The following is a 27,113-nucleotide window of genomic DNA, read 5'->3' on the forward strand; positions in this document are numbered from 1 at the left end:
GACCTCTGAACCCTCTACAGCTGGGGCTTTTTATATTTTTCCAATGTATTTTTTTGTTCCAGTCCATTCCAAACTCTCTCACAGTTTGGTTGCATTTTGAGTTGAACTTCTGGCCCATTCGGAGTCCTTTTCAATTCATTTCACCCTTCTTCTGCTACCCAAGCCAGATTTCCTCCTGTTGCAGAGTCTGTGGGAGCAGATGGGTGAGAGAAACTCTGCGAGGTTCTGCTTTCTGAATATTTTCCTCTAATTGTTGGATTGGCTCAGTGGATCTGGAGGGACCAGTTGGAAGCCAGGGCCATCTGCACAAAAGCTCTATACTACTGCATTGGCCCAAGGATCTTTTATATCCTCTGACTCGGTGGTGGCTTCATTCCAGCAGAGCCATACTGAAGGAGGGCTTCTCCTGCTATGACCTCTTTAGGGATATCGTATTAAAAGTAAAGGTCAGTGAGAAACTCTTTCCAGCTCAAGGGAAATAGCTGTGTCTTAAAGATAACTACCAGTTTTGAAAATGTTCACCTAAGGGACTGAAAGCATTGAGCTTTTGTAACACTAATTCCATAGAAAGTCCTACTTAATTTAACCCATACAATTTGCATTTTTTTTTAAGATAATAAATTAACCAATTCCATTTATAACATTTTTTGGACAGCCAGAATTTGAAGCAAGTGAGTCTGTTCTCAATCCACACGTAGCTCCTGCTCACAGGAGAAGGAGAGGCACCTTGAGAGGAAAACCAAAGCCTGGTGGCTTACAAGACGTGCTTATTCAGATGGTAAAAGTACATGACATGGAGTTTGGCCAGGTCTGGGCACAAGATCTGTAGCTCTGGCTGGGCTTTCCACAAATGATGAAAGAAGAAAGAGATGCTTTTTGTTCCCTTGGCCCCTCTGCAGGTGAAAGTCATCTCACTGAACTTTAGCAGCTTGGAAATCAGGCACCCAGTCTCCCTAGAGGGCAATGAAGAGAAGTCATTCCTAGGTAGCAAGTCACCCTTCCAAGGGCTGGGGTTAATCTTACCTAGTTTAAGGTTGAATGAATCACCCATTCTGTCCTTCCTAACTATAGCAATAGCCTGAACAAGTAACTTTAATTCTCACAAAGTTAGTCCAGATGAATCTCTCCCACTAGGAGTGGGAAAATTTCAATTGAGAAAAGCACTTTGCTTGCCAGGAATGAGTTAAGAGTTTGTGTAGCTTGGAAATGGGCTGAAATCCTATGTGAATCAACTAGTAGTTCTTTCAGTCGGATTTAAGCATGTACTCTTAAATAACGTGATTATCAAGGCAGATCAAATGTGGACTTAAAAGTTATTTTAAGGGCTTTCCTAAATCACACACTACATGGTCAGGATACTTTAAGCACTGTTGAGGTAAGCAGCTTTTCTAAAGGTACGGGCAGAGCATATTTTATTGGAGGTAACAGTCTCCTGTCCATTTTAATTCTCTGAATATTGCTGGGGTAACATCCCACTTTCAGACACAGTCCAAGAAGAATTTATCCCCATTAAGCATCCAGAATGGCTGATATCAGTGTTAGCAACTGGTTACTTTTTGGCCCAGAGTTGATGAATTTTACTTTCTGTGAGAATTTTTTTAAGCTGCAGTCAGGATTTAATTCAGAATCTTAACAATTGGGACAGATAAAATTTCCAAAGAAAAGGTAGGCAACCGCAGACTTCAAGCCATTGAAAACTGCTTCTGAACTATTCAGATTTGTCTGTGATAATTACCACTGATTTTGAAATTCTCGGTGCATATCTTGTCTCTAAAATGTGGTCGGTGCTTTCCTATATTAGGCATTTTTTCAGAGAGCAAATTTGACTATTTCCTTATACAATTTTTTTGTGGTTTTGGAAACCCAGATCTGATGAGACCAAAGAAGTCTTCAGGACTGGTTTGTGATTCTGTCACCTCTTCTACAAATAACCAGTAATTCCAAATTTACAGTTATCACAGGAGAAAAACTGCGGTGACTGAAATGAGGCAAATTGCTTCATTGTATGAAAGTTTGCATCGGAGGCAGCACAAGAAGTTGTAAAATGTAAATCTTGTGCTCTCAAATTTCCCCGTGTTTTCACAGAACTGCATCTGTGACTGTGCAGCACTACAAAAATTTCCTGCGAATGTGCTAATAGGCCTTATGAGAATGTTCTATCACCATCCATCTGTCACTTTTTAACAGGCCTGATTGGCAAGCACTTGTAACAACTGACATCTGTTCTTGCTTATTGATATGTAGATTTATGGTAATTGCTCTGAACAATAAGACACAAAATTACCTAAGGTGAACATTAAATTAAATTTTCATGCCCCTATCCTTATAAATAATTTTTTTTAAATCTTAAGTTTCAAGCAAGGCATACTGTGCATCTGTTTTGTACATAATTTAATTGTTTTTTTTAATCTGCCAAATAACAAAATGAAAGTTGAATTTTGTTGCAATCTTGAATATTTGCCAAGCTGATAGCACATTGGTAAATACGTGTTATTAAAAATGGAATCAAACTGTATTGTGATTCTGTTTTTTTTTTAATCATTTTGCTTTAATTCCCAACATCATCTCTATCATGAAGATCAAGAGTTATTCCTTACCCAGAAGTTTTTTTTTCCCTACAGGGGGATTTTCATTTTTCATGTGCAGCACTGCCTATGAGGCTGTTCTTCAGCATTAAGCAATTTGCATTTCTTCAGAGAGAGGTGTATGTGCTGAGTGAGCAGCACTTTCAAATAAAAACAATCTACTCATTTTTGGTCCAGCTCTGTTGCGGGATTTGGGACTGTTTTGAAAAAGCTGTAGGATGGGAAATGTGTGAAGACAGTGTGTGAAAGAGAAGAGAATGAGAGAGCAGATTAGTCCCACAGAACTATACCTTGGCTGAAGTGCAATTGATCCAAACTCCTCATTTGAAGCAGAGTGCTTTTTGGGTCTGGGACTTGAGAGCGTTTGGTTTCTCTCCTCCAAGTTTGTCCTAGCAAGCGGGATGTTGATGCACTTGACAAGGTGGTGGGAAAAGCCAACGAAGAGGAAGCAGAGATGAAAAAATACCTAGGGAATGTGAAGCAGTGATGGCAGAACTTACTTTTTGTAAGTTTCAGCAAACAGAGGATCCTGGAGAGGATGCATATTAAGGATAAAGTGGCTAACACAGTCAGCTCTAGAGCACGCTGGATGACGGGCATGTGCTCTGAGCCCAGGCTGACGGCCACTTTTGGGTACAGCAGGGTTCTTTGGTGTCCTTCTCTGATGCGTGTGTGACAACAGCGAGCAGGTCTTTTTTGTTTGTTTGTTTTGTTTGTTTGTTTTTGTTTTTGTTTTGTTTTCCTAAAGGCTCTGTAGCGGACACTCCATAACATCTGCAGAGCTGGTTTGGGGCCAGTGTCTTTTAGTCACCTCTCCAGTCAAACAGACTGGGTGGGGAGACGACTTCGTCACCGCCTAGCTCTTGTTTGTTAATCTTTTTTTTGGCGTGGAAGCTCTTTCTTCAAGTTGTTAGATTCCTCTTTTGCTTCCAGAGGAAATGTCGCTCTATGAAAAAGTGTTTTTGTGGGATGAGGCAATGGTGGTGGTAGTTTTGCATCTATATAGGCGTGACAGCAGCTCGCAAGCCCAACGAGAGCGGTTGTTTGTTCCTCTGCCTGCTGGCCTTGTCTTGCCCGCTGTACTTGTGCTGAGCACCGTACGGTGTGCGTGGGCTGCCGTCCAGCTCCACATCCCTGTATGCTCGTAGGCTCTCTGCTGCTACAGCCTAACGCAGCTTTGCATGCATGCACAAAGCCATGCATTTCAAATGCAGTAGAAAAAGCAGTATTAAATTGCTTCAAAATCCATTTGCTTCTAAACTGAGGTTCGGAGAAAAGTCTATGCATTTTCCAGAAGGATGTGGGATTTCATTTGGCTGAAGCTCTTTTACACTCTCCTCCTGTACCATTCTGTATGTTTCGTTCACTATTATTTAATCTTGCCCTGCGTGCTGTTTAAAAGTTCAAAGTAGAAACGTCACCATAGAATAAATATAAGCTGATTATGACTGATCCTCCTGATGAACCACTTACCAGTGGGTGATAGAAAACCATGCTGCCATGGTGAAGAGCAACCCACTACTTTATCAAATGTCCATTACAGAAAGGCGTGAAAGGTGGCCTCTGTGAAGACCAGCAATGTTTGCGGGATATACTTTGCTGAATTACTTATACTTCTTATAAAAAAGGAAGGAAAAAGATCCATGAGGACCAAATATCAATGCAGGATGAAAATGGATTCCATGTCTCATTCTGGGGACCACTTTGTCTTGTGTTTTGTTGCTGTTGGTGGTGGTGGTGGTGGGTTTTTTTGGAAAGAGCTAGACACCTTTTAAGTTATCTTCATTCCTAAAAGGCTTATTCCTGAAGTTTGAAATAATCTGCAGAATCTTACTATCAAAGAAAGAGTTTTTTGTTGTTGTTGTTGTTGTTGTTGTTTTTGTTTGTTTTTTTATGAAAAAGGAGAATTTTACACACCAGGCTTCTTGCGTAGTCAACATGTGAGTGAGTCAGCTAAGCAATTTAAAAAAAAAAATGCTTGCAAAATATCTGAATTATACCTTTTCACTGAAAAGTGAATTGAAAACTCTTAAGTTCCATACCATCTTTGTCTTCAGAGATAAATTAACAAATGTTTGTTGATACATTGTTCCAAATATACCTCCTATATTAGATTTAGACTCACAGTAAAAATCAAAGGTTAAAAAAGTCAACTTCTTATGATTTTGAAGATGACTTCGTTCAAGATTTGAGATGTTTAAAGCAGTTTTATTCTATTAATTTGGGTATCAAATGCCTAATTCTTCGGTATTTATAAAATGTCCATGTAATTATTGTACCGTTTTGCCATTTCAGAGTCATCTTCATATTTTAAGCACTTACACTTTGTAAGAGCTGGGTTAGAAGACCGATCAACAGTGATTTAACACTGCAGTGATAAAACAGCAGTGATTTCCTGTGATCATATTATTTAGCAGTTACACCTAATTGTCTAGATTAGTAGTGACTTGTGACTAGGGTAGCTTTATTGTGCCTTGTAAAATATTTTGGGTTGGTAGTGTTTGCAAAAAAAATAAAAAATAAAAAATTATTATGGTCATTAGCTTCTAAAAGAAACCTGAAAGAGCATTTCTTTCACATAATTCCTCAAAGTGTGTTATGTAGACTGCAAAGTGGCAAGTCTTGAATGAACTGAAACCATACTCCTAGTGTTGTTGTTGTGCCATGTTTTCTAAAGTACAGACATCTGAGCTGATGCAAGGCAGTTGACTGAGGCACAGAAGTTAGAACCAGAGCAATGCTGCATGCTCATCTTGAACCTGACCTTCCTGTTGAAACAAGCTGTATTTAAATACACACTTTTATTTACAAATAGATGCTTAAATCAAGGTTCACCTCAGAGCTCCTAATGCCAGGACAATGAGAATACCTGTACATTCAGCTCTGTGGGGAGCTCATTTGTTGTACACAACCTGAGTCTCAGATGTATGCGTTTGAAAGTGTTGTCAGTCTCTGTTATTGCAGAAGTTCTCATTTCCTAGAAAATACCTCTCAATTTCATCTCTTTTTCTTCTCAAACGTGCTTACAAGATATTATATTTGACCTCTTTTTTTTTTTCCTTCTTCCCCAAGTTGTTATTAGGTTCCCCTGGTATGAAAAACAAAGTATGCAGAAAGAAGTAATATCTCTTGTTAGACAAGCTATAGTTCACAAAATAAAATAAAACAAAAAATTGGACAAGTTTTCAGGCACTCAAGCTCTTCTTTGAGTGTTTCCCAAAGCTCATGCAGTCATCCCAGCTCTGTCACTTGGTCTAAAAAAAGGTATTGCTCTTCCTACCAACTAACCTTTTGTATATACTTATATTATCTAGACTACAAGAACATTAGGAAACAGTTTTAGTGTTTTACGGTTTTTGCCTACTTACTTAATTCTACTGAGGGCTCAGAGAGCATGTGGAGATCTCTCTCAGGTCCAAACCAACATTATGAACTCTTGCTGCCGTCCAATCCCATTTTGGACAGTTGCATCTTATTCAGAGGATCCTGAGCAGGATCCAGTCTGGTTAACATTAGCCCCTAACTTGTGTCTGCATTTTAGTCTCGTACTGAAGCAGTCCTCTGTAGAATAAGGGCCTAAGTACTTTGTGTAGTCCAAGGTAAAAGGTAGGTACTTTTGAAGGGACCTCCATCTCTCTGATTTAAGTCAAATGAATGCCATTTGCTGTTCCTTATTCATCTTTTTTTTTCTGTTTCACATAAATTGCATTTATTGTTTGTCCTTTTTTACTTGCCATCTAAATTAAATCATTTGCTGTTAAAACGAAAGCTTTTCATGAAGGTCCTCACTGAAATGCGGGTGTACCTCCCCCACATCTTCTAAAATAATGAAGTAAGAGATGACTGAGTGGACTTGTTACCATAAGGCAGAGCTTATGGCCTAAATGTCCCCACTTCAGTGATGGCTCTGTCATCAGTCTGATATTAATTCGCTGCTCTTAGTTCCTATGTGTTTTTAGAAATGAACCATCAAAAGAAAAATCAGCACAACTGTTGGCTACTGCACAGTGTAGTCTTCGTAGATACTTTCAGAGGAGACACAGGAAACAAATTATATTCATCCCAATTATATGACCCAATCTTGAAGGTGTTTTAAATGTTAGTTATCTTCTTCATACCCCCTGTTGTGCTAGGGAATAGTATTGCCCCTGGGCTTCACACAGAGTTTAAATGACTTTTAATTCCACACTTGCCTTATAGAAGAGACACAAACCAGATTTAATTTCCCTGTACTGTAGGCTGGTGCCGTTGCCACATTCTCCCACTCCGAAGGCAGAAAGGTGAAAGATGCTATTTGGGAACTTTAAAAGGTGGTTAATCTCTTAGCAAGCTACACCCAAAGCTCCAAGTCCACTGAAAACAGCCTTTTTTTTCTTTTTTTTTTTTTTTTTTTTTTTGAATGGCACCTTTCAATTAACCCTATTGTTTCTCCATGCAGGCATGAACGCTTTACAATTACAGAACTTGGCAACTTTAGCAGCTGCAGCAGCCGCCGCCCAAACCTCAGCTACCACCACCAATGCAAATCCTCTCTCCACAACGACTGGTGCTCTGGGAGCCCTCACAAGTCCTGGTAAGAGCAGCGTGCTTGCTTTCAAAATACAAAAATGAGAGTAAATGGCAAGAAAATAGTTACAACTCTGATTCCACGCTGTGACTAAGTTCTGTGATCATATACATTTTGGACACCCTTTTAATAACTGAATACATTTTTATTGCTGTTATTTTTAAGGAAAGAATTTATTGTTCAAGATGTCCAACATGGCCACATTCTCTGTTCCAGGCTCATTTCAGGGGTCATTAAAGCCTAACAGACCCATCTTGCAAAACTCTACATGAAAATTGCAATTGCATGGGAAACTCAAGCTAATCTTAACTTTTCAGAAAGAATTCAGAACATGTGCTAATCCTTCCCATCCAACAGAAGATCAAATGAGATGGCACTTCTTAATCCCTAAGAGACTGATCTTTGAGCCCATCATGCAAATATTGCCTTCACCCAACATGAATTTTTGTGCAGTCCTCTCTTTTATCCTTCTCTTTTCTTTGCTGTAGCTGTAGAGCTTTCTGTAGAGATTTCTTCTGGTCCTGAAGGAGTGATATCAGATGTTCAAGAAGTCCGGAATCTGACTTCGTTACCCTAAACTGTATGGGGGAATGAGGGACAGGTTAAGAGATGGTGGTGCCTCCATTACCACTGTATAGGCATTCAGCCATGCACTTCCCATGTATGCATAACCCTTCCCACTAAGACAGGGCAGATCCAGGGCTCAGTACCACTTCAGTATCTCCAGAATCCATGGAGAGAGGTGTTGATTCAGTGTAGTTACTCTGGATTTACAGTGAAGAAGCTGAGTCAAGAATCTGGCCACTTATCTTTACATAAAGGCTGCAGGGTGTAATTATTTGCATCATGAAGTGTGTTTATTGCTGTTCTAAAAAACATTCGTATTATTTTAGACACCACTAAAGAACATTTGTGTTTAATCTTGTTTAAGTGTGTATTTATTTCCCATGAAAAAGTAATTCATGGCAGACGGTTTGAGCTCATCAGTAAGGAAAACAGTCTTCACTGCACAATAGAACTGGGACTGAGTGTGTTGCCGGGTGTTAAAGCTGGCCAATGCTTCCTGCTATATTACAGTTTTATTGTTCGTTTGGGGGTGAGGTTAAATGGAAGGCAGCTTGACTAAATAGTAAGTTTGTGCAGCATTTTCCTGTTTCTGGTGTGAGCTTCATATCGACCTAAAAATAATCAGCCACAACAGCTCTGAGGAGCAGGTTGGGTCAAAATGATTTTGTTTGGATGATTTATTTTTTTTTAAAAAAAATCAGCAAACTCTTCTCTCCATCCCAGAGCTGGGTCTTAACACATTGCAAAAGGGTAGTCTGAGTGTCAGTGCTTCTGCGCTGCTCCTGTCTAAATGTCACACATTTAGAGAAGCGGAAATGTTGCATTTCATGTGTACTGTGTAATATCTCTGCAGTTTAGCTGTTAAATGTCTGAGTAGCCTGTCCTCCCAAGGCATACACGGCATCTCTTGAGCTACACTGACAAGACTTCTCAGAACAACTAAACGTACTGCACTGCAGCACGGAGGGTCTGGAAGTGAACTTTCCTATCATCTACAGCAAAGGGGCACAAGATCCTCAGGCAGCAGCATGTTTCTGCAGTGCTCTTTGCTATGCCGTGTTAGCACAGGACTTGAATTCACAGTTAAGGTCCACGTTTTTTTCTCTCTCTCTCTCCAACACAATCTCCTTACCCAGCCTGGCTGTGTTGGTCTCCAGTCCCCTGAGTGCCTGGAAAGATGAGTGGTGTCAGGCAATGTCCAAGTCTGCAGAAGCACATGCTTAGGAAGGTGTTTTGGCTGGGCTGGGCAGATACTTGTTTGAGATAACAATAGCGTAGCAGTGCTCAGGGTGCCATCTTGGAACAGATATCAAGGTTTTTCCAAAGATATTAATGATTCTGGCTGACACATTGAAGATGCGGTATTTTCCAAAAAATCATGGATGGTTAGCCTCTGAAATAGTGTATTAAGAATGACAATTGCTTTTGAAAGTCTGATAGAGAGTTAGTAGCTGTACACAAAGGTTTTTAATATTAGATAGATTGGCATACCCAAGAGAAAGTCTGTATCTAATAGGTTCATTAACCTGTTTGTGTTGCACAGCCAGCCTAAAACCAATCCCTGTTAAAATGTCCTTCAGTTTAACCTTTCTTATCTTGTTCCACATTCTCCACCCCGTTAAATATTTTGTAAACCTGAATAACATCTTCAATGATTCTTCTCTGTTCTATGTAAACTGAGTTTAGTTCAATAAAGCTTTCAATAGTAGCTCAAAGTATTTCCATTAGAACTTGAAATATGTTGGCAGAAAACATTTAAATCTGCCTTTCAGTCTGTGGATGTTTGGAAGCCTTGTGGGTATTTTTTTGGTCTAGTTTTCTTTTAATAGAACACTTCAGTTTGTTGTGTTTCATAAGTGTAAATTATTTTGTCTGATTTCAAAGCCTTCACTAAGCCCAGGAAGAAATGCTTGTGTCTCTCCAGATAATGTATTAAATTAATATTTCTCAGTTCAGAAAGCTGCCCAAATTTAGGAGAGTGCAAAGGTACATGCTTAAATTTAATAATTTTCTTGATTCTGTTAAAGCCAAAATACTGCACTGAAAAGGGATAGGCATGAGCATGTATTTCTAATATGCCTTAAACTATGGCAGCCACATCACATAAATCACGTCCATGTTTTTACCCATATGTAACTGTATCACTCCTGAATATCCCTCCTGTATCTGTCTTTGGCCAAGAACTCTTGGTTTGTCCTTTGTAGACATCTGTCATAAGAGCCCCAACTTGTGGTGATGTCAGTTCAAATTCATCTGGCAGCTTAATTTTACATAGATAAGATTAGCAGCCTTCAATACATCAAACTACTAAGGGGAGGATGGATGTGAGACCAACTTTGGTGCATTGGCAACACAGAAAAACAGGCCAAGAGGTGAGAAACCAACATGGTATCTGATATTTGAGAATGTCAAGTTTTGCTGCTGGCTTCTAATGGCAATGTATCAACAAGGAAAAGAAAAATATTCAGTACCTAATAGTAACTGTTCAATTTGTATGAAACTCTTTCTTCAAGGTTCATACAGTCACATATCTCCAAACAAATTAAATGCCAATGATCTTTCTCTCATATGTTCTGTATACTTACTAAAGAGCTTTGACCGCCAGAGAGTCTAAGGACACTCATTCTCCTCCATGTGCTAAATACTTTCTCTTAAGCTTGAAACGCTATTCATTCAGAAAGAACAGAGACAATGCAATCCCCCAAACTATTAATTTTTTTATAATTGTAAATTTATAATTTCAATTTTGCATACCCATGGAAGTCTCTCCCTACAGCATTGTTAGAAATGATTTTTTAAAAGCCTTTGCTTAAAAAAACATGAAAGATTAAGCTTTCATTTTAGTAAAAATCCCCTCAGGCAATAAATAGGTTCTTTTGTCTCTTGGCCCTGGAAAAAAATTAAAATGGTTTAAATTGCCCATGGTTAAAGTAACTGTTTCTTGCAATTATCAGATGGTAGTGAATAAAAATGAAAATGAAATCATGAAAGAATAAAAACCAGGTAAAATGCATATTATGTCTTTCATGAGTTTCTCACGGGTCTTTTGAAGACTCATTTAATCATCTTCCTTGTCTTTTATTTTGATATGATAATTGTTTCTTTTATTTACTTTAATCACCTCTATTTAGTTAATTAATTCTTCAATTTCTTTTCGTTTCACTTACTTACAATACTTTCCTGTTTTAAAGGCATGTAGCTATAGTACTTCATAATGTAAGGGTTTGGCCTTGGGGTAGTTTTTACCCAACTCCATGCGGCCATGTACGTTGTCTGAGCCAGTTTGTCTCAACTCTGCCTTGGTTGGGTCTCAGAAGTTTGCATTTCCCAGTAACTCAGAAGGGAGTTTGGAGGAACTACCTCAGGTGTAGATATTAGCACTGTAAATTTCGTAATTTAGGCAGGACAAATCTCAGCTGAGTGTCAGGAACCTTGTCCTCTCCTCCAGATAACATCCTTTCCACATCCTGCAAACACATGGACTAGCACAGAGCCCACAGAGAGCCTGCTACTCCAGAGGTAGACATGAAGGGCGGACATATGAGCCCAGGATGAGGGTACCTGTCTCTAACAGTCTGACATTTCCTTTGCCCCAGTTGACCCATTACCCTAATTTTCCCACAGATAGTATTTTTTTCTGGTCTTCATGGGTAGTACAGCCTTGATACTTTCCTGATATCAAGAGCTATGAAGCTCCTGATCATTTTGCAAACTGATATTAAGCAACAGCAGAAAAACTTTTTGCACTCTAAAAAGGAATAAGAATATGGAAGTTGGGTTTTAGATACCAACTTACTTTGTCATCTTGTCCTTTTCCATCACTGCATAGATTTTTTCTTGTTTAATGCCATAACATGAGAGTCACAAAATCACGCAGGCTGGAAGAGTCTTTTCCCAAGGTCTCTACTTTGGGCTCCTGCTCAAGGCAGAAACACTTAGAGCAGGTTGGTGAACTCTACATTCAGTCAAGGACTGAACATCTCCAAGAATGGAGATTCCACTGCTTCTGTGGGCTTGTTTCAATTTTACTTCTTAAAATTCATGCATAAATGTTTTTTCAATAACCAGTAGGAAAGCTCTTCTATGTGCAAATGAAGAGACAAAACATCTAATTATACATCCAAATTTATCTGCATAAACATACTCAATGTAAATTCTGAGCTGTGGGGGGATAGAATTGCTAAACCAGAAGCTAATTCAGTTTCAGACTTAGGAGCCTTGGTTTTCCATGACATTTTCATGATTATTTGATTCTCTAAACTATTATTTATTCACACAGCTGAACTAGCTATTCATGCTTCGGTAACAAAGCTTTTCAGGTTTATCTGCTGTGTGAACCAAAAAGGAAATCTTTGTGCAAAAAATATGTACAGTGTAGAAAGTAAGACTTTTTTCTTTAACAGCCTCTTCAAATCAAGCCCAGTTTTGGCCATATTATATCAGAATTTACCCATTAACTCTTATGTTGAAAAAAGTCCTCCTAAGCACAAAAGTCTAAAAATACTCATTTTCAGACAGATGCTGACATTGGAGTATAACAGCCCCCCTAAATAAAAAGGAACTCTCTGAAGTATAGAATAAACTGAGAAAGAAAGAAAGAAAGAAAGAAAGAAAGAAAGAAAGAAAGAAAGAAAGAAAGAAAGAAAGAAAGAAAGAAAGAAAGAAAGAAAGAAAGAAAAAAAAGAAAAACTGATTACCATTAGTGTCTGTCCTGAAAGAATTAATTCATCCTTTCTGAACCCTGCTAAAAGCAGAGAATTATAACTTACAGTTAGCATCCGTGGTTCATTATTTTGTCTACCCCCTAATACATCATAAAAATTGTCTTTGTTAGTTGAAGGTATTCATGTTGTGAACACAATTGTTGAAATGTTAGAGATTTTATAGAATATACAACATGGTTCAGCTGAGAAGCAGTGGAGAATGTTCAAATAATCATTCTTAGAAGATTCTCTTTTTGTTCACTTCAGTACAATACGTTTTTCTCCAATCAGCAGTGCAAGTCTGCCACCGTGACATTTTGTTAGAGGCCAGTACACCCACTGAGATAGCTGTGATTTGCTTCCAGGATGATCCAAAAATAACCTTACCAGTAGGTGTGTAGGAAGGTCTGACAGTTTGCTAAAGAATGAATTGGACTAGATGTTTCATGTTAGAAAAGATCAGTTTAAAATGCAGAATGGCACTTTTTATACTGTAGTACAAATTGATTATTTTTGTACCATTTCATGTGGAATTAATGCAGGTTCTGTAATTATAAAATCATTTAAAATAAGCTTAATTTGTTTTTCAGTACATAGGAAATTTCCCTAGCATAATGTTAGTTATTTTTAGGATAAAAAAGTTGATAAATGTAGCACATATCTTAAATAAAGGTTTACATATACAGTGTACATACTAAATAGATGCCTCAGACAGATGGATGCTTAAACAACCCAAGTGTGTGATTTTCAATTTTACCCTTAAATCTAGTTATATTATTAGCATCATTATCTTAGTGCTCTGAGCACAGAGCAATCAAAGTCTTAACCCTGATCTCAACACCAGTTTTTTCAAACTAGGTGTTTGCAAGGAAGCCATGGAGGAAAATCTTGCCTTAGCACGCCCACCACCCAGTGCCTGACACTTAACTTCATAGGTCAGGAAGATTGCTGTCTGTGACGGAAAAGAGTGTGTTACTGAACTGTTGTGTGTCAGCCAGGCTTACCCACTTTGTGTTAAGTTTCTGAGTCTGTAGTTGGGCTTCTAAATAAATGAATTGATTGTGACTGCTCTTAGTGCCCAGAGATGATGCTGGAGAAATTTCCTGGAGAAATACGTTGGTGCTAAGCCCATCTTACAATTAGGTCACCTTTAAGTAGGCATCCAAGCGTACTTATTGGAGCCAAAACTAGGGGACTGGGCATGAATTTGACCTATATTTGTATTCTTAATAATGTTTCAAAATGTCTAAAATGCCTAAAGAGGAGTTGTGGCTAAAAGTCTACCAGAGCCCCAGTGCAGTGGAAGGAGAGGAGAGGGATGATGAATTCTCATGGAGCATCCCTGGAACAGCAGTGTCTCTCCCTGATCAGGTGGAAAAACGAACCTGAAGGATGCAGGTGGCAGCAGGCAGCCCACTGATTAACCACCAGAATTGCCCATTTGCACATTTGTCCCATAAAAAACAGGTCAATGTATATTCTCCTAGCAAGGAGTTTTCTGAGCGGGGGTATATTAATTCAGCCTAAAGGATCTTAGGGAAGGTTGGTTACTGAACAGCTGGGTTTAGAGTGGGCAGAACCTGTCAGTGGAGAAGTGTGAGGCTGCCCGACAACTGCAGGAAGACACATTTTTGAAAAGCTCCTTGCCTCTTCTTTGGAATAAACATTAACATCTGATGAATTTTTGGCACAGAAAAATACCTTTCTGTTTCCTTAGAATTGCATAATCACCGTGGTTGAAGGACAGAAATCTGTGCATATTTTTCAGTGAAGCATCACGCTGGTTAATTCTTTGGGTTGTTTTTTGTTGTTGTATTTTTTAGGAAACATTGTACAGTACTAAACCATGGATTAGTAGGATCTAATTCAACAGGCGACATGTTTGTTTTTTAAACATTAGTACATTATCATCATCCTAAAGTATTAAATCCATTGCCTTAGCACATTTCAGGATTTACTTTGCTTGCAGTATACAAATAACACTTTGTAACACATTATATTTTGAAAGTGTGTCTGTACCTGACTCCTAATCTCTGTTTTAGTCCACAAGAATCCCAATCTGTAAGAAGGCTGTTTTTCTCTTTTTGTTGGAAGTAGTATTTCAACCTCGTTCAGAGTTGTTTTCTACTAGAGAAACATGATACTATCAGCTTGGCTACGCAGGTAGATATGTGAGTTTATATGCTATATATCTGGCAGCAAATCCAAGCCAAGAAAATGCTGGAGCTCATAATATTTAGAAAACAATCCAAATCTTAGCAAAACTCAAGCACTTGAAGGAGCTTTCAACTATTTAACATTTACTACTGCCAGCACTGCTCCTGCAACCCTAGAGAATAGTGCTTGTGTCCATAGATACTCATAGTCTACTTTCCTGAGGCAGGATAGATTATGGAATATAGTGGGAATTTGAGTTTGTGAATGTTGTTGCAGCATTGTCTGAAAAGTTCTAGTTTACTGAATATGGAGCCATTGATTTATTTTATGCATTGGCCAAACACAAGTATCTCCAACAACTGCGTGAGTTTAAAACCAAATAAATGAAACCCTTGACTGCTTTACTGATGGCCTTTGCTGTTCACAGAGCAAAAATATGCAATATGAATTAAAATAACCAGTGCCACATTGAACTGCGTATGACTTTATGAATGGTCTGCAAAGGAGCTGGGAAAGTACTTTTGCATGAGACCAGGTAGTCCTCAAGTGCCATTGTTTACAAAGGTGAATGACTACCCACCGGGTCATGGTATTACAATGAGGTTGTGCTTGCACACCCCGCTAAAAATCCCTTCCTCCATGGAAATTATTATCCATGCATTTTCTGGACTTGTAACTCCTTTGTCTGTGTATTCTGAACTTTTCGAAATATCAATATATCAGTTTATCTCATGTCTATTCTAAGACAGCATGGATAGAACTCCTAAGTATCTGAACTAAACAAATCTTTTAGGCACATCCTGTAGCATTGGAAAGACAAACACCTCCAAAGGACTGTCTACCTGATCTTTAGACAGATGGATCAGAGAGGTGAAAATGAAGATGAATCAGGGTATCATCTCCCACATACTAGGATGGAAACTTGCCTGTGTGTGTGATTTGATTATTCTTACAACAAGAGCATGGCTTACCTCGAACTATAGGCCTGGGCTCTCCTGACACTAACTCTTTTTTATGGAGAGATGCTACAGGTTGTTGTTTGTTATTACGTAGTGGTGAAAGTATGTCAAAGATGTCACAGACCTGTTGGGAGCAGTGTCACAGAACCTGTACTGCAGGCAGGAGACCCTGGCCTCAGGTGGAGCGTCATTAATTCCAGATCAGAAATTCTTTGGAAAGGGATTGAGAACTGGTTGTACGCTGAAGTGGCTCTGCACGGAGGTCACTGCAGCACTGGGGTGTGAGCACCTAGACAATAGCTTACTCCAAAAAGTGCGAGATAGCAGGAACAAGCTTGAGAGCACAGCTGGATGTTCCCCACAGAAATGATAACATTCTGGTTTTGATGTGAAGTCAGTGGTACTTCAATGAAAACAGGCCATGGCCCTTGGCCCCACTGAGTAAAACAAAGTTGTAAATGCACAGTAATTAGTCTTCGTTTTCTTCGTATTGTGAGATTTCAGTTTGGTTTGATATCATTTAGTTACAGTTAGAGTTGTAAATATCTAACAGGCAGCTATGAAGTTTAACCCAAGCCAGTCCACTGTGCCCTGTTGTCTTCCCCTGCCTCTTTAATGTATTTCCCAACCAAAAGAGATTTATCATTGTGGTCTGCTGTCAAGAATGCACAATGTGTTTCAGGCACAGCACTGAAATGAGATGTATGACTTTCAGTTTACACAGGAGGTGGATAGTCTTCACCAAATAACGCATTTCAACAAAACAGAAGCTTCAGTGTGGAACTGGCCCAAAATATTAACTTGCTTTTTAGTCTCTCTTTCCATCTTCATATTTTCAAAGGAAAATATACTCTTAAACACAACAGCATAGATTCATGCAGGTATGTCCAATAAGTAATCCCTTGTTTCCTAAAATAATGGGCTTCTTTTGGATAGACAGGTTTGTAGAGAACTTGTGTAGCAGAAAAATAGAAGACAACAAAAGTAGCCAGCCGATAGCTTTGTCTACCATACCTTTAGTGCTTTTGTTTGCTCTGTGTTCTCCTCGTCCTCTGGGGAGCTGTGGAAGTTGCTTAGTGTAAACACTGTAATTTAAGGACAATCAGAAATGTGAAGCTAAGTGTTAGCATAAATGACATAGTGCTTAACGTAAGTGACCCTGATTTTCACTTGTCCCAAGCTCAGAGAGCTTCCTTAGCCTTCAGTGACCCATGCACTCCTGAAGAGTGGGTATTTAGGAGTCTAAATTAAGTCTCCAGTTCTTGGCAACCTTAGCAAAGTCTTTACAAAGAATTTGAATGACTTGGTTCACCTCTCTGTGTTTTGGGTTGGTTATGTTTGTTTGTTTGTTTCTTGTGTGTGAGCATGCACTCACAGGGCGCTGTGAAACATAAAGCAGTTTTCAGAAAGCCACCTTCAGCCAAAAGGATCACCATGGGGAAAGATTCTTCTTTTTCTCTCCTTATCCCCCTCTTTCTTGCTTAGTCTCAATTGCATGTGCATGTGCATGACACAGATGCAATCAGACATTGAGAGGCTGCTCTTCTCCCTTCTTCCATTCCTCAGTAGTGTTTCTCTTTTCCTGCACCCTGAGAAGACATGGGTAATCTTTCATAGGGATCGTTCACCTGTGAGTAATGAAGAAATAGAGGGACATTGACTTATTCAGGGAAGACTGTGATATTAGTATATGTCTCTCCATAATGTCATTCTCGTTTCCCCCGACTCTTTCTTGCTCTCTTGCTTTTTTGGTTCTCTTTCCCTGGAGAGCATCTGTCACTTTTATTTTATTCTTTCCAAGCACAGGCAGAGCGCTTAAACTTACTAGAATCTTCCTTTTTGACATGTCAGACAGCACTTCCCAGATACCAGAAAATGATCACGTTTTTACTCGTCTTTCCACACTGTGGCCATTGTGTTTGTCAGAGAACCTGATAGAGAATTAACCTCCCCGGAGCAGGAAAATCCACCTCTCCTTTGCCAAAAATAGCCCCGAGAAGCAGAACTGGTGCTGGGGCTATGTTAGCAACTGGCAGACCATCGGTTTGTATGAGGGTGAATGCTCAGATTGGCTCGAGATCACCGTAAAGGGCAGACAATTTAATGCCAATCACAGGCACTAGTTAAATTAGAATACTGATGAGCCCTTTTGAAAGGCCAACCGCATCTTCTTTCAGCAAAAATATTAAAATGCCCCCCTTTCCTCTACCTCCCTCCCCCCGATTCTCCATAAGAATAAATTAAAACTTGGAGGTGTGGTTATTATCACAGAATAATTAGACCCCATGGGATTAGAGACACTCAACGTTTGTTAATGCCCCTGGGTTGTGATTATCTAATAATGATGATGCCTCTGTCATCAGTTAATTATTCTTCCCCTTTAAAATGTTCCTTATGCAGTCAGAGCCTGTAGAGTGTGCTCATTTCAGACAGAAACACAACTGCAAATTCCTGAGAGCAATGTCACATGGGCGGTGTGATTGACTTGCCTGCTTCTCCCCCATACCCGTGTCTATGATGCTCATTTCATAAGCTCCATCATCCCTATGCTTGAATTGCTTCTCTTTTCCATAGGAGATAGTTAATTCATGTGTAGGAGTGAAGTTTATAGCCTCCATCTCCTTAAACCAACCAGTTATGGTTAATGCACCTTAGGTGACTGACCTTAAACATCTTAAACAAGACCAGGTCAGGCCAGAATCCTGCAGAACACCAGTCTACACCAGTCTGGTGATCCAGATTCACTGCTACACAAGAAACTCCTACAGCCGAGTGCCATTTTTCTCTGTTTAAGAGAGTACTACAACCAAAATAAGATGTTATAGATCAGAACAAAGTTGGAAGCTTTGCAAAGACAACACAACCAAACTTTGGCCAATATCCTTAGTCCTTTACTTGGGCCAGCAGGTGTTCATATTGTTTAGATGCAGTTTGCAAGACATCATTGCAAACATCATTGTTTTTTGCAACTAAAGCTTAGAAAGGAAACAGAAAACACAGCCTTAATCTGATTATCCTTAAATCCAGCCAGTGTTGTCTCTTAGCTTTATTATCCCTCTTGTACTAACAAAAGGGACAAAGAATATTCTGTTTACCCAAGAGATTTTGGGTAGTAAACAAAAAAAAAATTAAATTCAACTTGCTAAAATTAAAGATTTTTTCCTTAGAATTAGTATTTCTTTTCCATTTGTCCCCAGCTCTTACCATTACTTTCTTCTACATCACTGACTGGGGAGATGTTAGAAGTATTAACGTAATTTTGATTTTCTTCTCTTACTGTATGTATTCTCTTTTCATAATTTTTTAAAATCCTTTCTTTCTGTTCTGCTACAGTTTTATTTTCTGTTGCACATTGCCAAATCTAAAGGAAACTAACAGGAATCTAAAATCCAGAGGAATCGTGCAAGGTCAGGTCTTCCTTTAGTTAAATGTAGATCAAGCCCTGGACAGTTTACTCACAAAATACTTGGGGCAGACTAGAATCATAAGCACAGATGAGAGGTAAGTGGCATATTCAGAGTCATCCTCTATTCCTGTAAACAGAGCTGTAAACAGAAGCCAGATCTCTTGTTCAATTTTCTACCAACCCATATCCATTCTTCAGCTTTCTTTCATTCTGCCTCAGTGTTACCTGACTTTTTGTGCTTTTCTGCTACACCGTTCTACTTTTTGTAGATAATGGAGGTTGGAAGGTCCTTCAGGGTATCTGTAGTCCAGCCCCCTACTCAAAACAGGGTCAGTGTGAAGTCAGACCAGGCTGCTCAGAGCTTGATTCAGGCAGGTCTTAAAAATCTCCAAGGACACAGACTGGGCAACGTGAGTAATCTATTCCAATGCTTGACCAACTTCAGAGAGAAAGGGTTTTCCCTATATCCAGACTGAACCTCTCTTGTCTCAATTTACCTCTCATCCTCCTACCACACACTACTGTGAACAACACAGCTCAGTCTTCCTGATGACCTCCTTGCAGGTACTGAGGGGCTGCTGTTAGGACGCCCTGAAGCCATCTCTTCAGCCTGAACAAGGCCAACTCCCTCAACGTCTCCTTCCAGGATGAGTGCTTCAGCCACCTTGGTGTCCTTCCACTGAACTCTCTTCAGTTGATCAATGTTTTCCTTGCAATCAGGACCCCAAAACTAGATGTAGGACATAAATAAGACCTAGCAAGTGCTGAGTAACAGGAAAAATCAGCTGGATCTCCTCGCTCTGCTCCTGTCCATACAACCAAGAACACTGTTGGCTTTCCTAGCTGCCAGGGCATGCACCAGGACCCTTAGATCTTTTTCAGCAGAGCTCCTCCCCAGCCCATCCATCCCCAGCCTGTGTCATTGAAAGAGATTACTTTGGAGTCAGTGGGCTCAGGAAGGCAGCAGAGAATCAGAAACACACTGCAGTTCATGACAAGAAAGAAGACTCTGGACTCAGAAAACTGCCAATACAAATTTGACGGGAGTCTCTCCCAAAAGCTTGTTTTCTCTGCAGCTTCTCATGCTTAGAGTCATAGAGATGCTGAACCTTAAATTTTTGGGTAGTATTGATCCCTGGTGCACCACTGTATCATCTTAACCGGAGCAAAGTGCTTCCAACACTGAAATTATTTTAACTCTCCATTAAGTAAAACAACAAGAACAAAGTTGTGTTTCACAGCTGAGCAGTGCGCTTTGCTTTTTAACATATGCACATCTTCTACAACTGACTAAGCAGGATGTGACCAGAAAGCAGATAAGCAGGTAACTGATATCAAAGTAAATGTTGAGCTTCCTGTTGTGCCGTGCATTAGGTAGTGACAGGCAATTGTGGAGTGTAACCGAGAGCTGCCTAAAGGAAAGCTGTCAGCAGGGATGATATAGTTATTGTAGTGAATCTCTATTTGGAAAGTGCCAGCTTAGTTAAGCCAATCTTGGAGCTGCCCTGAAGCCCTGCAGCACCAGAAAGCTGATTCTGCTCCAGAAGCATTAGCTCTTCTCTTCACATGGATGGAGTGGGTGAAGGTCTACAGCAACCCTCCAAGCAGGCAGAGAGGAAGCTGCCCTTACTTTTCTTTGCCCATTCTCTCTTGTAGTCCTGCCCTAAAACCAACGCTTCCAAAAAGAAACCTCTCTTATAATCCTTGAAATGCCTCTCTGATATTTTTAATACCTTAATACCGGGCCAGCAGTGTGACTGTTTCATTTCCAGACAGTATGCTGGTGCTGAAAGAGGAGGAATGGAGCAGGACAAGGCAAAGAGGAATGGCAGGAGTGCACAGCCTACTGATATTACCACCCAGAAAGTAGCGCCAAGTTAGCGAACATAGTGTGGAGTTTCCAAGAAGCCCTTTTTTTTTTTTTCTGCGGAATATGGCTTTGCTGAGAAGTCATTGGAGTTCTTTATTATTCAGATATTTATCAAATAAATTAAGGAGAGAATGTGGTCTAACACACACTTTAAACCATCCTGCTACAAAATCATAGCAATAAACGTGTAATTTAAATAGGTCTTTTTATTCAGAGCAGCAGTGAGAGGGTGTGTTAATGTAGTATTTTGTCTCATCACCAAGTGCCCAGGCAGCCTTCCTGGGCCCTCCAGTTGGGCTCCTCTGTCAAGGAGTAGGATTTTATAAATTGGCCCAGTGACATGGCTGAGGGGGTGGGATATTTACCCAAGTCTCTACTACAAGTCTGTACTGCGTGAAGTCTGTACTACAGATGAACACAGGTCTTTGGGTTTTGTATTCATACTTAGGAGCCCTGTCAAGGATACTCCTTGGTCTTAAGCATAGGAAGTAAATAGGGATGATAAAAATATACCCGTGCCTCCAAGTTACAGCTTTCTAAGAGACAAGCCAGCAAATGGGAAGCAGCAGAATCAACCCTGTCATGCAACAAACATAGTGAATGCTTTATCCAAAGTAGCGCAAGAAGTTTGAGGCAGAACTGGGAAAGGCAGCAGCAGCACGCAGTAGCTCAGTGTGCGTGCTCTCGTGCAAGGCCATGCTACTTCATGTAACCTGTACCGTAGCACTGCATAAGTCTCTGCTGTCTAGCTCCTTTTTCGGGTCAGGTGGGTTTGCAGAAAAGTGCACATCCTTTGCATACTAGCTCAGGATTACCCAGCATCAGGCAATTCCATGAGCTCAGGATTTGAAGGAGGGGATTACACTGAAATTTCAGTGTTTGCGTAGTTTGGCATCAGTTCTGTATGCAGGACAAAAGCAGACCCCTCACCTAAAGATGACAGGTCTGTAACACAACATATGGCCAACAGGAAAGGCAGGATCCACCCCCCATCATGTTACATCTCTGTAGGGTCTATGTCCACCTATGTCTACCCGCGTTTAAGGTTGCCTCTACCATCTCAGTCAGTGGACTCAGGGGCACTTCCAGAGGGCAATTCAGCTCATCCTAAGAAAGAAAGCTAAAGGTAGAGCATTGAGGTTAGAGTTATCTTAACCTCAGAGACAGTCCAGAAGAATAGCTTTGACTAGAATAGGTCAAACTAACTATGAGACTGCCAACGATGGAGAAATTAATCCCATCCACAGTGTGCACAGCAAAGCCAAAGAAATATTTCCACATCATTGCCTTTCCTAGATGCTGAACCTGGTTTTCCAGCTGATGTAAATCCAGATGGTGTAAATCATTATGACTCTGTGGATTTAAGCTAGCCAACACAATGGCCAAAAGTTTATATGCTAATACTGGTTGTTTTTCTAGGTTGGCAGTTTGTAGGAATTGTGTTGAAATGCTGTTTATATAAAAAGGGAAACAGCTCATTGCTCATTTAGATTTCTTGAAATAAAAAAAAAAACAAAAAAAACTCTGACCTAAAAGGTGCTGTAACCTGTTACATGCAGAAATTAAAATGTTGAGGAAGAATAGATGAAAATCTATTTCCAGCCTTAAAAATCTCTATGAAAGCAACAGTGGTAGTTAAATATAAATATCTATCCTGTGTACAGCATCCACTCCAAATCAAAATACATTTCCTATATCAAAGAGAGATCTGTTAAAGAATATATTAACCAAAGGCCAAGTCTCATTATTCGTAATGAGTCTCGTAGCAAAAATTTCATCAATTAAAGGGAGGAAGCATGGGAAGATCAAATGGCTGGGATCAGGAGGGATTTGGGGTGTTAGGGAGGAGGGCTGTGGCATGCCCTCCTCCATTTCTCAGCTTCTCAATAACATTATTTATATTATTTGGGGATGTCTGGCTATTTATTAAAGTGAAGTTGAGTAGCTTGGAAGAAAAAAGAGGGAAGTAATTGTGAGACTGACACAGAAATGTGGGAATAGAGGAAACAGTGAAGAAGAAACTTTAGTCTCTAATAGTAAAATATACATTTTTAACCTTCTCACCTTTCACAGTTGAAAATGCTACCGTGTTCTGTAAAGTCTCTCTGTGTGTCCTGGCTGGAGAAGACAACAGGTGACCAGCACACAGCATATCTGCAGGAAACTGCATATTTTTCTACGGGTCACAGGACAACTCCTTACTATTACAGATCTAAACTGACTTCTTTTTCCAATCCTGTGATATTATTTTCACATATTAATAGAATTTAAGCGTCAGTGGGGAATATGATGAACATCTTGCCTGAACTCTCACAGTGGCCAAAGGATTCAACCCCGTAACTCCTTCATTAGGGCAAATAGTCTCTGATTGAGCAACAGTCAGGCTTTGAGAAAGCTGTTGGCTTATTCCAATGACTGATATTAAAGAGGAAAAAGTTTGTTTGAGCAGACAAAACACTATCCATCGTGTTCTGATGTTTATCCAGGGCTTAAAATTATGAGGGAGTGGTAGGTGCAACAGATAAAGAGCAGCTCTGTTCTTCTCTGACTATTGTATATTCAGCCAGAATTCATCAGGCTGGAGTCCACTCTGCTGAATCTCTCCCCCTAGCTTCAGTATCAGGTAATTCACTTAATGCTACCCCAGAAACGTATCAAGTCTCTGACATATATAGGTTTTAAGGAAGCAAGTATAAAATTTCCAACGTACAGAGAAAAATAATATACCAAATGTTGTGGGTTCAAGGTGTGCCATATGGAGTGACTCCAGAAGCCTAAGTCATTTGCACTTTTTTTTGTGTTTTCCTCCAAATGCTGGTGCACCAATAGCACAAAGAGGGTGATTCCTAGCAGCACTACGTGTCCACACGTCAAGCTGTCTACATACCTGGAGACAGATGTCTACTGTTTATTAAGCACCACTACGAAGTGATTCGATTCAGAACAACAATGTTCTGGTGTCGAGGATGGAGGGCGTTGTGAAATGTTTTCTTTTAATTTATATGGTGGCAGGGACCCTGGTAAAAACAATTCATAAATTCTGTAGGTATCCAATGTATTTTTGTCATCTGGTCAACTAAAAGCCATAAATATAGAATAACACTGTTCAGACAGTGTGTTATACTTCTTTGCCATTACTCCGAGCAGTTGTGGAGCCCAAGAGCTTTGCTGACATGAGAAAGATATCCAGGTTCCCCCAAAGTAGTGCAGTCATCTACTGTTACCACAAGGCATGTGATTTTTCTTTTTTTTCCCCTTTTCGTTCAGTATACATTACAACTTGTTAGTTGAAAGAAACTAGGAAAGAACAAAAGGCAGAGAAAACATAGTTCTTGTCTTCAGATGAATTTCAAAATATTCTGGGAGTTCATGAGGTAAAAACTTTCAGCTGTCTTAAGTCTCCACATGTGTCTTGTAAGACTTTCAAAGTCTTGAAGACTTCTTTTCATCTCCCTATAAGTTTCTGGGGGACAAGGAATACCATTGCTTCATCTATTGATTTTATGCAGCATTTTGTGACAGATTTTCATCTCTCTCTAAATCTTGGTCCTCTTATGGCTTCCTTCATGATAATGTTTTAGCTCATCACTGTCTTCATCTTCATTTTATATGCGGAGGATGCAGTCAAAGAGGAGAAGGTAACTGGTGTGGAATCTCTCAGGATACCTCATTCAGCAAGGTGCTGGATCCATCGCTTACAAGTGTCCTAATGAAAGGAGCTCCTTTCATTTCTGTTCAGCCCATGTTCAATAAGATAATGGAAACCACACAATTTGTTCAGTTTCTTTTTCCTCAAAGAAATAATAAGCCAAACAGGCAAAAACATTGTCCCAGTGGATCTGTGAGACAGATAGCTGCTAAGCAGAAGAAATAGCCGCAACAACAAAACTCTGATTTCTGAGGTTCTTCAGTTCTCCAACGAGTATTTTACATTGATTATGTGCCAAGTCATTATTTAGGGAAGCTAAATAATCTGCATTGCAACTTCAAATGGGAGAATCACTGAGGCACCTGCTCTGTGTTTGTCTGATGGAACAGAGAAACTTGAAAAGAATAAAAGAAAAAAAAAAAAAGAGATGTTGGCCCCAGATATTGGCCATCCCCAAAGCATGTGTTTGAGCAATGAGACCATGATAAGAGCCTCTGCGATGCGCTCTGTGGGCTGCGCAAGAGGGAAGGTTTTAATCAGATTTTTCTGCCTTCTCCAACAGATGTGTTGACAATCCATAAGCGTATGGCTCTCATTCACAGGAGTTATTTGCCCCCAAGAGCTTTAATGTAATTTTCAGGCAAACAATTTGCTAGCCCCCATTTCTCTCATTTCTTAAATATATGTGTTTCCTCAAGAGAAAAGGATAATAATCCTCTGAAACAGACATGGATGGGAGTCAGCCCAGTCATAACCAATCAGATCCTTCAGATTTGAGGTTTATGTACTTCATTTAAATGATCTGTTAATGAACTTGAACAGAAACACAGAGCCATGTTGGTCACAGGGAATTCACTGATATTCATTCCCTTTGATTTTTTTTCTGTCTTCTCTGCTGGTGTTCACATTATCTGACAAAAGTGGTTTTTTTACTTCTTTCTTGGATTACCTTTTTTTTTTTAACTAAAGACATTATTGGCTTATTGCCTTGCAGAGAGAGATTGAATAATCAAAGCTGCTTCTATCTGCAACATTTAAACTCAAGTTAACATTGCAGATGTGGTGGAAGTGGGGACAAGGAATCCTTCAGAGTCTGGAAATCTCTCCTCACCCACACCGAGAGAGTCCTTTGGACTTTGAGGCACAGTAAGAGGAAAGGCTTGTCTTTGGTGGGTCTTGAGGTTGTAAAGGTGGGTTCTTTGTAGATTAGGCCTTTGAAGTTTACCCACAGAGTTTTAAAAATTAGCTTTCTACTTTCCTTACTGGAAGCTGAACACTGTAGCGACTTCACTTTCTTGAGGGCATGCTGGGCAATCTGGTGTGTTCAACAGCCCAAAAGAACATCAAGATAAAGGTGGTCTTAACCATTTAACAGCTACATAATGGGTAGGAACAAAAAAACATGGTGTAGACATGACGTGCCTCCAGTAAATCATCAACAGAACACTGATTTTGAATGTTCACTTTTCAGTAGATAATGCATTTTTTTAAGGGAAAAGTAAGGAAGTCTTTATGATTGATACATTAAAGTAGGGCTCTGGAGACAAGCTAAATACCTAACTGCTTCCACAGCTTTTATGAGTATGATTCACATGGTATAACTTTACCAACCTGTAGGTTAAATTTTTAATCCACACTGGTTATTCAAAGCTCCTCTATGGGTGAAACACACAATTCTTATTCATCCAACCTATCCTAAATGCTAGGCATTTCTAAGGTGCCTTATTACTTTTCTATGACAAGAGAACAAGTGTCTTTCTCTTCCTAAGCGTACAGTTTTAGATGGATTCATCTCACCCACCCTCAGCAGTCCCTCCGCATCATAGCAGCAAAGACCTCTCATCCACCTGAGCTTCAGCACCCCTCTGGCAGAGCTTTTGGAGGTGCATACAATACCATTTGTGGGGTCATATACATGGCTAGTTGCGTACGTAGACCAGCCTAAAAGCCCACAATAAGTTGGGTAGTAGTTACATTTTGTGTTTGGCATGTAATTCTTCTTTTTGTAAGCTTCAGGCCTCTAAATAGTGTTCATATGGTGCCTTATAGCCATAACAGGAGGGTAGTATCTTACAGAATAATTCAAATTTCACTTGAGGGGCCTACAACAAAACGCTGATGTATGGCAGCAAAATTATTATGAATAATACTATATTTTCAAAGACGGTTATTAAAAGGTGGCAATATCTCAGCCGACTAGCTGATCACTCTGGAATGCTAGACTGATTGACAAACTTTTGAGAAAGTGACTGATCTCAATCTTACTGTTTCTGCATTATGTTTGCAAATAGCACAGTGCTAAGTTTTGTCATCCAGTCTTTTCCGTTCAAGGCTCATCAACACTTTCCATGAATTTTCCATACTAGTAATATTTTGAGCAAGGTTGGTCTATTGGTCTGATGTTTTTTTTCTTTCTTTCTTGCAAGTAGCCCTGTTGTTGCACTCAAAATTATTGTAAGTGTGTGGTTTTGTGATCAACTAAAATAACTAAAATATGGCCTTCTTTTTTTCCTTTTAGTGGCTGCATCAACTGCTAATTCCACAGCTGGTGCGGCCATGAATTCTTTGACTTCTCTGGGTACTCTCCAAGGACTTGCTGGAGCCACTGTTGGACTGAATAATATTAATGCACTAGCAGGTACCGTAAACA

General features: G+C 39.7%; 1 protein-coding gene across 17 annotated transcripts in view; it reads left to right on the plus strand.

The window, feature by feature from the left end:
* Positions 1-27,113, plus strand: part of CELF2 (CUGBP Elav-like family member 2) — a 567,685-nt gene that overhangs the window by 517,255 nt on the left and 23,317 nt on the right. For 13 of the 17 annotated variants that reach the window (XM_080580950.1, XM_080580956.1, XM_080580960.1 and 10 more), the window contains 2 exons: positions 7,024-7,158; positions 26,982-27,101. In XM_080580950.1, the coding sequence (XP_080437076.1) occupies positions 7,024-7,158; positions 26,982-27,101 (255 nt within the window). Of the gene's footprint in view, positions 1-7,023; positions 7,159-26,981 lie in introns of all 17 variants that reach the window. The other 4 variants (XM_080580958.1, XM_080580955.1, XM_080580954.1 and 1 more) reach the window with 1 other exon arrangement.

Source organism: Anser brachyrhynchus (assembly GCF_964034855.1).
Source record: "Anser brachyrhynchus genome assembly, chromosome: 1".
NCBI classification, from domain to species: domain Eukaryota; kingdom Metazoa; phylum Chordata; class Aves; order Anseriformes; family Anatidae; genus Anser; species Anser brachyrhynchus.